Source organism: Mustelus asterias, chromosome 23, assembly GCF_964213995.1.
Source record: "Mustelus asterias chromosome 23, sMusAst1.hap1.1, whole genome shotgun sequence".
Lineage (NCBI taxonomy): Eukaryota > Metazoa > Chordata > Chondrichthyes > Carcharhiniformes > Triakidae > Mustelus > Mustelus asterias.
Genome location: NC_135823.1, coordinates 48863084 through 48879102, shown reverse-complemented (window position 1 = coordinate 48879102; position 16019 = coordinate 48863084). Strand labels below are relative to the sequence as shown.

At 43.0% G+C, this 16019-nt stretch overlaps 1 protein-coding gene across 2 annotated transcripts in view; it reads left to right on the top strand.

The window, feature by feature from the left end:
* Positions 1-1178: 1178 nt before the first annotated feature.
* adcy9b (adenylate cyclase 9b) overlaps positions 1179-16019 on the top strand; it is a 139202-nt gene continuing 124361 nt past the window's right edge. For both annotated transcript variants that reach the window (XM_078240497.1, XM_078240496.1), the window contains exon 1: positions 1179-3877. In XM_078240497.1, the coding sequence (XP_078096623.1) occupies positions 2164-3877 (1714 nt within the window). In that variant the 5' untranslated portion in view covers positions 1179-2163. The remainder of the gene's footprint in view (positions 3878-16019) is intronic.

Sequence of the window (16019 nt, the reverse complement as noted above, 5' to 3'; positions counted from 1 at the left end):
TGGAGCTGCACTCATCCAGGCAAGTGGAGAGTATTCCATCAGACTCTTGTGCCTTGGGGGAGTCAGGTGTTGTCTTACTGGCCACTAAATTCCCAGCCTCTGACCTGTTTTTGTAACCACTGAATTTAAATGACTGGTCAATGGTCAAGATCCCCAGGATGTTGATGGTGGGAATTCAGCAATGGCAGTGTGAATGTCAAGGTGAGATTGCCATTTCCAACAAAAGAGAATCGAACAATGTGTGGCACGAATGTTGTCACTTATCAGGCACAGCCCGAATGTTGTCCATATCCTGCTGCACGTGCCATCTATTTCATTACCTAGGGAGTCACAAATGGATCTGTATGCTGTGTAATCACAAACGGATGTCCCCATGTCTGATGAAGGAAAGGTCATTGAGAGTGCAGCTGTAGATGGCTGGGCCCAGGACACCATCCTCAGAAACTCTTACAGCAATGTCTTGAGACTCAGTTGATTATCTTCCAACAATTGCAAACATCTTCCTTTGTGCTAAGTATAACTTCAACCAGTGGAGAGATTTCCCTGTTTCCCATTGGCTTCAATCTACTTCCACTGCCATTTCAGACAGTGTATCACAGCTAACTGTATTAAAAAAACTCTGCTCCTTACATATCCTCTGACTACTGACCTTCTGTCAATTAAAATCATTCATGATTTTGACCACCTCTATTAAATTCCCTCTTAACCTTCTCTACTCAAAGGATAACCATTCAGGTCTCCAAATAACTGAAACCCTCCATCCTTGGTACTATTTGAAATAATCTACTCCATGATGGACTTATCCCATTTAACTATTAGTGTTGTACTACGGCACTACTTTCAATAGTACGGTGGCATAGTGGTTAACACTGCTGCCTCATAGCGCCAGGGACCTAGGTTTCATTCCCGGCTTAGGTCACTGTCAATGCGGAGTCTGCACGTTCTCCCCATGTCTGTGCAAGTTTCCTCCGGGTGCTCCAGTTTCCTCCCACAGTTTGAAAGACGTGCTGGTTAGGTACATTGGGCTATGCTAAATTCTCCCTCACTGGGTACCCGAACAGAAGTCAGAGTGTGGCGACTAGGGGATCTTAACGGTAACTTCATTGCAGTGTTAATGTAAGCCTACTTGTGACATTAACACAGTGGTTCCCAAACTTTTTTTCACTGGGCCGCACTTTCGGAATAAAAATTTGCTTGCGCCACACCGAATTTTTTATTGATAAGAAATACATTCAAAAACAAAAAAACCCCAACTCCTAGCAGTGCTTGATTCATAACATAGAACACAACTAGGGTAGCACAGTGGTTAGCACTGCTGCTTCACAGCTCCAGGGACCTGGGTTCGATTCCCGGCTTGGGTCACTGTCTGTGTGGAGTTTGCACATTGTCTGCGTGGGTTTCCTCCCACAGTCCAAAGATGTGCGGGTTAGGTTGATTGGCTGTGCTAAAATTGCCCCTTGGTGTCTTGAGATGCGTGGGTTGGAGGGATTGGTGGGTGGATATGTGGGGGTGGGGCCTGGGTGGGATTGTGGTTGGTGTAGACTCGGTGGGCCGAGTGGCCTCTTTCTGCACTGTAGGGTTTCTATGATACTTTATAATATGATCATGGGACATCGTCCTCAGCATCACTTGATGCTCTTGCTCTCACTTTAGAAAAATATCTGTCCATGTTTAAACGTTTCTTTGATTGTCCTTGAATCTTCCCACCACACTTGCCATCCTCTCTCGCCGCACCCTTTGGGAACCTTAACAAATAAACTTTAAATGGTGAACTTATTTTACCTTTCTGGTGGTGCAGTTTATCATTCAGCCACTAACTTCACCTCAGCCTCACAACATTCACCACCTTCCCGCCTCCCTGAACCAGCGCTTGCGTAGTGAAGGCTTCGGGCCCACGGGCGCATCACGTGACGCTGACCGATGGCGGTTGGGATTTGATTTGATTGAAGGAGCGCGAGAGCGTGTTTGCGCATGAGCGACGTTTCCGGTGGCAGATTCCCGGATGAGTGCCCCCCCCTCTCCACCAGTCCCGGCCGCGGCGGAAATGGTGGATGGAGCGAGTGAGGGGCCGTACACTACACAGCACAACACGGCGAGAGCATTAGCGGCGGGGCGCCGACTCCGGCTCCCACCACACGCCCCGGCGGGTCGCGGACACTCTACATGGCGGCCCAGCAGTTGCGCGGCACCGAGGTTTACTGCGACGCCAGCGGAGACTGCAACCATGTTGCTGTCAAGATCAAGAGTCACAACAACCAGCAGCAGCAGCAGGAGGCGGCGGCGGCGGCTCCTCAGCACCAAGGCCCTGGGCCCACCAAGTACAGCATCTCATCCAGCTGCAGCTCGGGGGAGTCAGTCAAGCGGGCGACCCGCAGCCCGCGGCGTCGCCGCCGCAAGTTTCCTCAGCTCTTCGAGCGGGCATCGGCCAAGTGGTGGGACCCCGCCTTCGACTCGCGGAACTTGGAGGACGCGTGCCTGGAGCGCTGCTTCCCGCAGACCCAGCGCCGCTTCAGGTACGCGCTGCTCTACCTCATGGTGGCCGCGCTGCTCTGGGCCATTTACTTCGGCTGCAGCGTGAGGGAGGTGGACCATGCTCTGGGGGTCGCTTTCCTGGCGCCTACCTTGCTTTTCATGCTGTGCTGCGTTGGCCTCTTGGCGGTCACCTTCAGCGGACTCTACGCCCACCACTACGTCCGAATCTCCCTGCTCTTCACGCTGCTGGTCTTCGCCCTGTCCCTGGCTACCCGCTTCCAGGGCGGCAGAAGCAGCGGCCTGGGCTGTAACGGGAATGACAGCCGCGCCGGCGGCCCTCCCTTCTGCTGGAACTACCTGTCGCCGGTCGGGAGTTTCTCCATCTGTGTGGAGGTGCTGCTGCTGCTCTACACCGTCATGCCGCTGCCCCTCTACCTCTGCTTTCTCTTCGGCGTCTCTTACTCGCTGCTCTTCGAAGTGTTGGGTTATCACCTGGGCAGCGCTGAGTGGCCCCAGCCGTCGGACTCAGGCCAGCACTTGCTACTGGACGCTCTGGCCAAGCTTTTTCTACACGCCTGTGTCCATGCCGTGGGCATCCATCTCTTCACCATGTCGCAGGTACGCTCCCGCACTACCTTCCTGAAGGTGGGCCAGTCCATCATGCACGGCAAGGACCTGGAGGTGGAGAAAGCCCTGAAGGAGCGCATGATCCACTCGGTCATGCCCAGGATGGTGGCGGACGAGCTGATGAAGCAAGGGGACGATGAGAGCGAGAACTCCTTCAAGCGTTACTCCACCTCCAGTCCCAAGAGCAAGAAGAAGAAAACCTCCATGCAGAGAGCGCACATAATCTTCAGGCCCTTCACCATGCAGCGTATGGAGCCCGTCAGCATCCTCTTCGCGGACATCGTGGGCTTCACGAAGATGAGCGCCAACAAATCCGCCCACCTGCTGGTCGGCCTCCTCAATGACCTTTTCGGACGCTTCGACCGTCTGTGCGAAGGTACCGGCTGCGAGAAGATCAGCACCTTGGGCGACTGCTATTACTGTGTGGCCGGCTGTCCTGAGCCCCGCTCCGACCACGCATACTGTTGTATTGAGATGGGACTGGGCATGATCCAGGCCATTGAGCAGTTCTGCCAGGAGAAAAAAGAAATGGTAAACATGAGGGTCGGGGTACACACGGGTACTGTCCTATGCGGCATTTTGGGAATGAAACGTTTCAAGTTTGACGTTTGGTCCAACGATGTGAACTTGGCCAATTTGATGGAACAGCTCGGGGTGGCTGGAAAGGTGCACCTTTCCGAAGTTACGGCCAAGTACTTGGATGAACGTTACCAAAAGGAGGATGGGAAAGTGATGGAGAGGGTTGGCACCCAGAGTGTGGTGGTTGATCAGCTGAAAGGTAATAAATTCACTTCTATATCATAGTAAACCGAACAAACAATGGATTATCCTTTAACTCGTTTAAGGTTTTGTTGATGTAGAAGTATCTAAGTTGCTTTTCGTTAGCGATGTGTCCATAATTATTATTAGATGTTTGTCACTGAAAAATTTTCAACCACTTTATTAATTTTCTATAAATGTTAATTTCCAAACACATTCAGTCGTACGAATTAAATTGATTTCTTGGTCATTGTTCAATTCTATCCAGGAGGTTTGATGGGAAAAATCTAGGAAAGCACCTCCGTGCAGATTTTGTTGGTCGGAATTACTATTTCAGTTAATGCTTGCAGTTTCTCATGAGCAATCAATTAATGAATAAAAAAACATCTCTTTAAAGGTATTTTACATTTTAATAAATTATTAAATTCATTTACATTTCCTGCTGTAATGAGCTTGTTTTCAGAAGTAAGTGGCTTCAGCAGATCATAGAATTCTTACAGCGCAGAATGAGGTCTTTTGGCCCATCAGGTCTGCATCAGCTCTGACAGAGCATCCTATCCAGGCCCCATCCCTGTAACCCCACATATTTACCTGCTAATGCCCATAACCTTCACATTTTGGGACACTAATGGGCGATTTAGCATGGCCAATTCACCTAACCTACACATTTGTGAACTGTGGGAGGAAACCGGAGAACCCGGAGGAAACCCACGCAGACACTGAACAAATGTGCAAACTCCACACACACAAGTCACCCAAGGCCAGAATTGAACCTGGGCCTCTGGCATTGAGGCAGCAGTGCTAACCACTGATGGAAAAAAATATGGTGCTTTGTAAATGTGCAATGCTGATGTGATTCATAGTGGAATGTAATTGTACCGGTTGTGCATAATGTTGGCTGTTTTATTCCAACTACTCTCTCTCAAAGATGTCCACCTCCCCTTTCATGAAGTTGCACTGCATTTCCTCTACATTTTTGGTGCGTCAAGTAAAGCATTTAAAAAGATGATCTTGTTTATAATCAGTGTATAATCTTCTCACTGGACTGACATTTAATGGGACTATGAAATTTTCAGTATTTGACCATCTGAATTACTAAAAATGCCCAGAAACGTAATTAAAAATGTTGTATTTCCAAAAGTAAGTTGTGGCCGGAGGGATAATTTTCACTGCGTTAAAACCTTTATTATCTTGTATATGTGGGGAATGGGTGCTGACAGTTAATCAAAAATGCCAGTTAATGGAGAATTCCACTTACCAATGGATATCAGCACAATTCTTGTAGCATGAGCTAATATATAAATACTCAGGAAGTAAAGAACAATGTACATTTTATTTCTAATCTTTGATAGTACATTAAACCATAAATTAAAGCAGGGACGACATGATGGCACAGTGGTTAGCACTGTTGCTTCACAGTGCCAGGGACCTGGGTTTGATTCCTGGCTTGGGTCACTGTCTGTAGGGTCTGCACAGGTTTCCTCTGGATGCTCAGGTTTTCTCCTACAGTCCAAAAGATGTGCTAGTTAGGTGCATTGGCTGTGTTAAATTCTCCCTCAGTGTACCCGAACAGGTGTTGGAGGCTGGCAAGGGGGGATTTTTCACTAACTTCATTGCAGTGTTAATGGCAGCCTATTTGTGACACTAATAAATAAACTTTAAAAACTTTTAAAAGTATAAAATAATGTATACTGGACGGGTTCAGGATAACTTGTAATTGCTTCCGGTTGGCAAAGTGATTTGTTAGGAATTCTGGTTAGTAGAGTGTTATGTTAGTAAGAGTGCTGGATAGCATGCAGTATTTAGCACTAGAGTGAAATACTAGAGGTGAATCTGAGATAAAAATTAAGAGCATCTTGCAAGTTGCATTTTTGTTGAGTGCACTTTTTCCATTGTGTATTGTTACCAATGCTCAAAATCCAATAGTTATAATGATTAGGTGAGTGATTTTGTTTTTACAGGTAGTTGTATCACCCAATTTGAGAGTAGTTCAAAAGTGAATCATACACTTGGGTTGTTAAATTAAGCTGGCAGCAGTGCAAGGGTTAAATGTTGTATGCTCTCGAATAGAAATATCCATAAAATAAATATATATTTGGAAAATGCTTATTAGTTTTATAATTTGTCATTCATGCATTAGAAGTTCTACTGTTTAGATCACGGAAACAGAAAATTTCAAGTAATTTTTTTAATGTATGAAGAGCTAATTCTGAAGAAATGATAAACAAGCACTTTGTATGATTCACTGTAAAAATATTTTCAGTTACACTGCCAGCCATCATTGAAAAATTAAACTTTCTTCAAATCTGTTGTGAAATACAAGGATTACAGAACCAATGCTTCAGCTAGCTCAGGATCCTGGGCTTTAGAAGTCAGGTTTTATTCCAGACTTTTGTGGGATTTTATAAGAAGGATAGAGTGTATCCAGTAATAGTCCTTTGTGCTTCAAAAATATAATTATTGGGAAAGAAACATTTCTGCATGAAAAGTTTTACAGAACTGCACATTTGTAAGTAAACTGCCAAAGCAGAACTTCATATCTGACATACATCTGTTGCATGTTATCGTTGTTTTGAGCCAGGCGTCATGTACACCTCCAGGGACCTAAAGAAGAAATGGGGATACCTTCAAGATTTGCTTTGGTTAGTATTTTGAAGGACAATTTAATACAAACTCACCTTTAGAAAGTGAGACCTCTGCCTCATTCCAACTGGGTCTAGGTTCCATAAACTTGACTGCCTTTTTTTTAAACAGACAGATATCATAGACAAGGTTGACTTCTTCCTTGGGTCCTTGTTAGCGATTGGTTACTGAGTTGTTATTCAAAGTTATTGTATTAAGTAAGATATTGCTTATTGCCACCCCTGTCTTCCCTGTTATTTACCCCTTCCACCCCACCAAAATGGCTTATGGAAACTGAGACTACATAATCTCTTAACCAAATATGCTACAGGGTACCTTTGAACAAAAATCATTCTAATATTAAAAATGTAAATTTTGTTGGGTGCTAGCTAGATGATTTGCATTTGTCTCATCTTGATCTTGTATGCAAGAGCAAGTCATTTTGTTTACCATTTCATTTGCAACTCATTCTGAATATACATGAATGTTCCTGTGCCTTAACTGTGAACTACATTTTACTTCCATAATATAAATTAAATCCGTATCCTCTCAAGGCAATCTAGCTAAAATGTTGTTACCCAATCAGCACATCAAGCTCATTATACAGGTAATGATTTATTTGTGTGATACTTTAATACTATAAAACCTACAGTATTTGTTTGCATTAGTTTAGTGCTTTCTAATTTTACTAGTCAAGAACTTCAGTCTCTAAAGCAGCTTGTCTGACAAATACTTTTTAAGTCAGTTTTTCCTGAGATTCTTGATTTCATTGCTGTGATGAAATTGCTTTATTTGCAATTTATTGCTGTGTTGGTATTTTTACTTAATTTTTTCGACCTTGTGAATTACGAAGAAATTGCTATTGGATAAATTGTTTGGAAAGCTGTGATTACATAGCATGGAAACTAGATGTATGAAATCTAATTGGCTTAAAACTTACAACTGTATATCAGATGAACATGCCACGTAGTCCTATAATTGAAGTGTAACATTTTTATATACTTCATTATTGCATCTGGGACAGTTTTGGAGAATGGTAATGAATATTTTCACATACTCCATTTGTAGTCAGCACTTAGCTATATTTTTCCTGCAACTTCAAAAAAAAGTACTCAATTCTATGGCTATCAAGTGCTAAAGCACATTTAGACATTTTAATATACGATTTTATAACATTTTTTGAAGAAAAGCAGTGTTCTTATGTCTTTGCTCAGCACTGATCCTTCAGCAGCACCACCAAAACAGGTTAAAGGGTTAATTGTCTCTTTGCTATTGTTCAGCCTTGCCCTGCCCAACATGACTTTGTTTGACTATGTATCAGCAACAACCTTTACTCTCATAATATCTAAGAGGTGTTTCAAAACACTTTGCAGGCAATAGAATTATTTCAAAGTACAGTCTTAGTTTGTATATGGTGCTGTGAATTTATGCACAGCAATATTCCATTAACAACAAGATGGATGTCCAGCTGGTCTGTTTTGGAGATATTAGTTGAGGATTTAAAATTTTGAGGTGGTTTCATTCAAAAGAAAGTGCCTCTGACAATGCAGCACTTCCGCTGAGCTGCAGTGAAGTATAGGGCTGGCAACCATGGCATTTTAACTTAGTTGTGGGAGTGCTGTCAAAAATAGTGTTCTGGTGGTATCTTAAAATGTTTGAAGTCATTTAACTTGCTTGAAAATCAGGCTAAGAACTGTGGTTACTTTGTGACAAGTATTTGACATGAGTCAGACTACTAGTTTGAAGGGTTGCTTAACTGTTTTGATGCTGGAAACATTGTTTTACGTCCACTATAAATAAGTAGCTTTCTATCCTATTGTCCTTGAGCTAACACAATAGATTATGCACAGTGCAGCTTTACTCTGATAGCACACAGTTGAACAGTATTCTCCTGTTTAATGTAGTCAGTCTTGTTCTGCCAATTAAATATTGTGAAGACTGAAGCCATTGTTTTTGATCTCTGCCCCAAATTTCATTCCCTAGCTACCAACTCGCTCACTTTCCTTGGCAACTGTCTGAGACTAAACCAAACGGTTCACAACTTTTGTTATATTTGACATTGACAACATATTTGCACCATCACAAAGACTGTCTATTTTCATCCTTCATAACATTGCCCAGTTCACTGTCTCAGCTCATCTGTTGAAACCCTCATTTGTGCTTTGTTTACCTCAGTACAAAAGAGGCCCTTTGACCCTTCAAGTCTGCACTGATAGGTGAGAAACACCTAACCTACCTAACTAATCCTGTTTGCCAGCGCTTGCCCCATAGCCTTGAATGTTATGATGTGCCAAGTGCTCTTCCAGGTACTTTTTAAAGGATGTGAGGTAACTTGCCTCCACCACCCTCCCAGGCAGTGTGTTTCAGACTGTCGCCACCGTCTGGGTAATAAGATTTTTCCTCACACCTGCCCTAAACTTCCTGTCCCTCCCCTTGTACTCGTGTCCCATCATGACTGGTCCTTCAACTAAAAGGAACAGGTGCTCCCTATCCACATCCCTCAACCTTATACACCTCGATTAGGTCACCCCACAGTCTTCTCTGCTCCAACAAAAAACTTCCCAAGCCCATCCAACCTCTCTTCATAACTTAAATGATGCATCCCAGGCAACATCCTGGTGAATCTCCTCTGCACCCCCTCCAGTGCAATCACATCCTTCCTATAATGTGGCGACCAGAACAGCACAGAGTTCTCCAGCTGTGGCCTCACCAAAGTTCTATACAACTCCAACATGACCTCCCTGCTTTTGTAATCTATGTCTGGATTGATTAAAGGCAAGTGCCCCATATGGTTTCTGGCACCTTGCGTTTCTTCGACTTCACTTGCTCCACCATTTAAAACTATGCTTTCAGTTGCTTAGGTCTTAAACTCTAGAATTCCCCTTCTACACCTTGCTTTTCTCCTTTGAGGCATTCCTGAAAACCTACCTGTTTGACCAAGCTTTTGGTTATCTCCTTATGTGGCTAGGTGCCATATTTTGTCCTTTTTGCTCATGTAGAGCAACTTGGCTCATTTGTTATGTCCAAAATGCAATTGGTGTGATTTGCTATAGCTGTGTTAAAATGGAAGTTATGGATGGACCTGGCTATTCATGTATTTGTCTTGCTCTAGTTCAAATGAGTTTATACTTATGGTGTTATCCATTCCTGCCCTTGACAAATTGGGTTTGAATGCCTGCACATGTCTGATCATATCGCAAGTTTTGTAAAGTCCAGAATATTTTTTTATCTGTGCAACACATGCAGGTGAGGAAGACAAAAGAAGAGTTCTGTTAACCATTCAATTAAATTCAACAGCACTGTTCAAAGTTAGCATGAGTGCTGTCAATAGACTTTCTCTTGGATTATTATCCCAGGTCTCTGAATAATTCGTCCTGGAACATAGAACTACCAAGCACAGGAGGCCATTCGGCCCAAGGTGTTTATGCTAGCTGTCCAAAGGATCAATTTATCTAGCACCATTCCTCTGCCTTTTTCCTATATCCCTCATGTGCGCTCTTTTCAGATGAATCAGTTCCCTCTTAAATTCTTTGCTTGAACCTGCTTTCAACAGACTTGCAGGCAGTGCATTCCAGGTTCTAACCACACGTTGCATAAAATATTTCTTTCCTCCTGTCTCTATAGCTTCTTCTGCCATTTACCTTAAATTGGTGCATCCAAAGAACACAACCACTGCACTGTCATACTCTACAAAGGGCTGTGGCATGGAAAGAGAAAGACATTTCAATTGACAGGTTCTCTGGATGTAATGTACTACTGAAATGGCCTTCACTTTAACAAAACAGGCTTAAATGGAAATTAAACAGAAAGGAGACAAGGAAACTGTATCCTTTATATACCTCACGTTTTCGCAAGTATGAAAACCATACATGACAGGAAATTCACCATCCAAACAATGCAATGTTCTGTGTAATGTCACGTCACAGCCCAGTATTCTGCACCATATCATTAACATGTGATTTCAAAAGAATATAAGGCTATAAAAATTCCACATGTATGAGGATTATCATCTGAAATTCAATATCTGAATTTAGGGGAACACTTGTTTCAGCTTGGCTCTGGTAGTTCAGCGTGTCACTTAAACTACCACCCTCAATAAATCCAGTTGTAACTAGTTGCCAACTCCAACGTTCCCTCCACGCAATTAACACTTGTATAATTATGCACATTGTCCCATCACAGTAACTGCCTTGAATAACCAATCTGCTAGCCATAAGTGAGTGAAATAAATTGGTGCATGTCAAGGTTTCCAAGTCATTCTCATCAGCCCAGAGAGAACAGCCAGCTGGCTCTTGATAGTTTAATTTCTGACAGTTTTGCAGGCATATTACTGGAGGTTCCTTGGGGCCATTGTTGTCAAAATTCAAAGCACAAATAAGAGATTGCAGAAGCTAGAGTTTCTCTTTAGAACAGAGAAAGTAAAGGGGATGAGGTGTTAAGAAGTGCTCAAAATTGAGGACTTTGATAGAGTAAGGAGAAACTGTTTGCAATGCATAGTGGATTGTAACCCGAGGACACAGATTTAAGGTAGTTCTCAAAAGAACCAGAGGAGAGATGAGAACATGTTTTTATGTAATGAATTGTTGCAATCTGGAGTGCATTGCTTGAAAAGGTGATGGAAGCAGATGAAGGCCAGAAGAAATAGGAACTGGAATAGGCCATTCAGCATCTCAAGCCTGCTCCACCATTCAAGAGAATCATGGCTGATCTGACATGCCTTGTGTCAACTTTCCTGTCCTTTCCCCATAATCCTTGATTTCCTTACTGATCAAAAATCTATCTATCTCACCCTTAAATGTATGCAAGGGCTACACCCCCACAATTCTCTGTGGCAAGGAGTCCAAAGACACTCAACCCTGAGAGAGAAGAAATTCCTCCTCATCTGTTTTAAGTTAGCACCCCTTTGTTCTGAGATTATGCTGTCCAGTCCTAGACTCCACCGTGAAGGGAAACACCCTCTCAACATTTACCCTGTCAAGCCACTTAAGAATCCTATTTGTTTCAATGAGATCACCTCATTCTTCTACATTTCAATGAGTAAGATCTCAACCTGTTTAACCTTTTCTCATAAGACAATCCCTCCATACCAGGGACCACCCTAGTGAACCTTCTCTGAACTGCCTCTAATGAAATAATTTATTCCCTTAAATAAGGGGACCAAAACTGCTAGCAGTACTCCAGATGTAGTCTCACTGGTATCTTGTACAACTGCAGCAAGACTTCCCTACTCTTATACTCCGACCCCCTTGAAATAAGGACCAACATTCCATTAACCTTCCTGATTACCTGCTGCATCTGTCTACTAGTTTTGTGTTTCGTGCACAAGTACACCGGAGTCCCTTTGTGTTGCAGCTTCCTGCAGTTTTTCCCCTTTTAAATAATACTTTTTTTTTGTTCTCCCTTCCAAAATGAACAACTTTGCATTTTCCCACATTGTACTCAACTTGCTAACTTTTTGCCCACTTAACCTATCAATATCTCTTTGTAAACTGTTTGCAACCACCTCGCAACTTGTCTTTCCATCTATTTTTGCCATCTGCAAATTTGGCTGCAATACATTTTCTTCCTTTCTCCTAAGTCATTAATATATATTGTAAATAGTTGCAGTCCCAGCACTGATCGCTGTGGAACCTCACTGGCTACAGATCACCAACCTTAAAAAATAAATCCTTATCCCCATTGTGTTTCCTGCACATTAGTCAACTTCATATCCATGCCAATAAACTACCTCCAACACCATGGGCTCTTACCTTTTGTGAGGTACCTTGTCAAATGCCTTCTGGAAGTCCAAATACAACACACCAGGGGAGGTTGATGGCCTAATGCTATTACCGCTAGACTACTAATCCATAAACTCAGCTAATGTTCAGGGGACCCGAGTTCGCATCCCGCCATGGTAGATGGTGGAATTTGAATTCAATAAAAAAATCTGGAATTAAGGATCTACTGATGACCATGAAACCATTGTTGATTGTCAGAAAAACCCATCTAGTTCACTAATGTCCTTCTAGGGGAGGAAATCTGCTGTCCTTACCTAGTGTGTCCTCCATGTGATTCCAGAGCCACAGCATTGTGGTTGGCTCTCAATTGCCCTCTGAAATGGCCCGGCAAACCACTCAGTTCAAGGGTAACTAGGGATGCGCAATAAATGCCCATATCCCATGAATGAATTAAAAAAATAATCCACTGGTTCCCCTCTATCCATTTTCTCAAAAAACTCTAATTTAGTCAGCCATGATTTTCCTTTCATGCAGCCATGCTGATGCTGCTTGATTAGATTATGATTTTCCAAATATGCTGCTATTACTTCCTTTAATAATTTATTCCAACATTTTTCCAACAATAGATGTTCGGCTAATCGGCCTGTAGTTGCCTGCTTTTGCCTCCCTCCCTTTTTGAACAGGCGTGTCACATTGGCAGATTTCCAATCCTCTGGTACTTCTCCAGAATCAAATTACAACAAATGCATCCACTATCTCTGCAGCTACTTCTTTTAGGATGCAAGCCATCAGAGCCAGGGGACTTATCTGCCTTTAGCCCCATACGTTTGTCTAATACGACACAACTTTCAAGAGGCTGGATCGTGCTAACCGGCAATATGTCTCAGCATCGTTTCAAGGGAACAATCAGCATTTCAGGGAGTTCCTACATCAGAATGCCTTTTAAGTTGATAGGGAAAGTAAACATCTACCCTACAGTTGGCAGAAAATTTAAACTATTTACTGATAATGGATTAACCCACTGCCCTTTCACCAATGCAGGCAGCACAGTGGCACAATGGTCAGCACTGCTGCTTCACATCACCAGGGACCCGTGTTTGATTCCCACCTTGGGTAACTGTGTGGAGTTTGCACATTCTCCGTGTCAGCGTGGGTTTCCTCTGGGTGCTCCGGTTTCCTCTCTCACTCTAAAGACGTGCGGGTTAGGTTGATTGGTCATGCTAAATTGCTCCTTAGTGTTAGGGGATTGGTAATGTAAATAAGTAGAGTTATGGGGATAGGGCCTGGGTGAGATTACGATTGGTGCAGATTTGATGGGCCAAATGCCTCTTCCTGCACTGTAGGGATTCTGATTCATCTGACAACTTAAAAAGTAACCCAGCGTGGTGGGAAAACATCTGCACTTGTTCAGTTGTTAGGACTTTATGCAAAATGAGTGTGTTTTAGATAATTGAACATTACTGCATGTTAATCTATAACATTTTATCACACCCAAAGCTCGTGAAGAGAACTGTTGGGCTTGTCACACCAATGCTATGGGAATGAAAACACATGGCACAAGCTATGGCCACCAGTGGCTCTTGACGTTGCAATATCAGGTTTACCTAGCAATGAGGCAACAGAACTAAAAACAACCTTACCCACCTCAAGCTCACAGAATTCATTTGCAGATAGCAGGTTTAAGTGCTAAATGGTGAAGAGCTTGGACTTTGAGCCAGGTTGCTGTGCAGACTACTTGTGGCCTGTGGACTCGGGTTATTTGGCAGAATTTTATTTTCCCATGGGTGTTTGAATAGGTGCTTTCCAGGCTGGGAGTGTGGGGGAGGGGGATATTTCTAAAGAGGAATATATCAAAACGGTTCCAATAGAATCATGATTTACTTTCATTAATCTAACAATTTAAATAAAGCAGATGAAAAGAAAAATCAGTTTTGCAAACAAAAACTATAAAGCAGGAATTCCAAACCAATTGATAAATATCTTTGCTGCTATTTGTCTTAATATCTAGGAAAAGATTTAGATTTACTGACAAAGCAGTAGAAATGTGGAACTGACTATCTGCCGAAATCCTCATCCATGCTTTTGTTACCTCAGGACTTGGTTATGCCAGTGCTCTGCTGACTTCCACATTACACATGCACTTATCCAAAATTAAAGTCTCATTTACTCATTATCCCTGTGCTTGCTGACCTACATTACTTTAAGTCCAGCAACACATTCATTTTTAACTTTTTCCCTTAATTTCAAATCCCTCCATGGCCTTGTCCCTCCGTATCTCTGCAACCTCCTCCAGTCCCTCCACTGTTTGAGATCTCTAGAATTCTTCAGTTTTTGCACATCCTCTATTTTCATTAGTCTATTGTTGATGGCCATGCTTTTAACTGCAAAGACCTTTTAAATTCAGAACTCCCTCCCTTAAACACTTTGCCTCTCAACCCCCCTTCCTCTACCCCTCTTCTAATTAAGATGCACCTTAAAATTTACTACTTTGACCAGGTTTTTGATCATTTGTCATTCTATCTCCTTATGCGGCTTGATAAATTTGGCTTGATAAAGCCACTATATAAATGCAAGTTTTTGTCAGCAGCACATCCGGTATTTTTGTGCTCTAACAACTGATCTGAGGCATGTTCTATTGAAAGGAATGGTCTGATTCAATTAGAAAAAAAACAGATATTTCCAGAGGTTTGCAGGAGGAAATTTGAACACTCTGAAAGCTTTTTTTTGGTGTTCCTTCCTGGCATGTGACCATCGCTGATAAAGCCATAATTTGCTCATCCCTAATTGCCCTTGAGGGCCATCTTTTGAACAACTTCAACTAGCATAGGTATACTCAGTGTTGTTAGGAAGAGAATTTCAGGATTTTGTCCCAGCGATAGTGAAAGAACATTGATAAGAATTTCACATTTTGGATGTTATGTGGCTGGAGGGGAACTTGCAGGTGGTGGTGTTGATGGGGATCACAGTTTTTGCAAGGTGCTGTTGAAGGAGTATTACTGAGTTTCTACTAGTGATTTCTAGTGAGGATCTTGTATAAGATACACACTGTTGACACTGTTGCTGGTGGTGGAGGGAGTGAATGTTGACTATGGTGGATGGGACGTTGATCAAGCAGGTTACTTCATCTGGATGATGTAAAGTTCCTTGAGTGGTGTTAGGACAGCACTCATCCAGGCAAGTGGAGAATGTTCTATCAAACTCCCAACTTGTGCCTTTGTAAATGATGGACAGAATTTGGGAGTCAGTAATTCATAAGAACATAAGAAATAGGAGCAGGAGTAGGCCATCTAGCCCCTCGAGCCTGCCCCGCCATTCAATAAGATCATGGCTGATCTGAAGTGGATCAGTTCCACTTACCCGCCTGATCCCTAAAACCCCTAATTCCCTTAGCGATCAGGAATCCATCTATCCGTGATTTAAACATATTCAACGAGGTAGCCTCCACCACTTCAGTGGGCAGAGAATTCCAGAGATTCACCACCCTCTGAGAGAAGAAGTTCCTCCTAAACTGACCCCCTTTTATTTTGAGGCTGTGCCCTCTAGTTCTAGCTTCCTTTCTAAGTGGAAAGAATCTCTCCACCTCTACCCTATCCAGCCCCTTCATTATCTCTTAGGTCTCTATAAGATCCCCCCTCAGCCTTCTAAATTCCTACGAGTACAAACCCAATCTGCTCAGTCTCTCCTCATAATCAACACCCCTCATCCCTGGTATCAACCTGGTGAACCTTCTCTGCACTCCCTCCAAGGCCAATATATCCTTCCGCAAATAAGGGGACCAATACTGCACACAGTATTCCAACTGCGGCCTCACCAATGCCC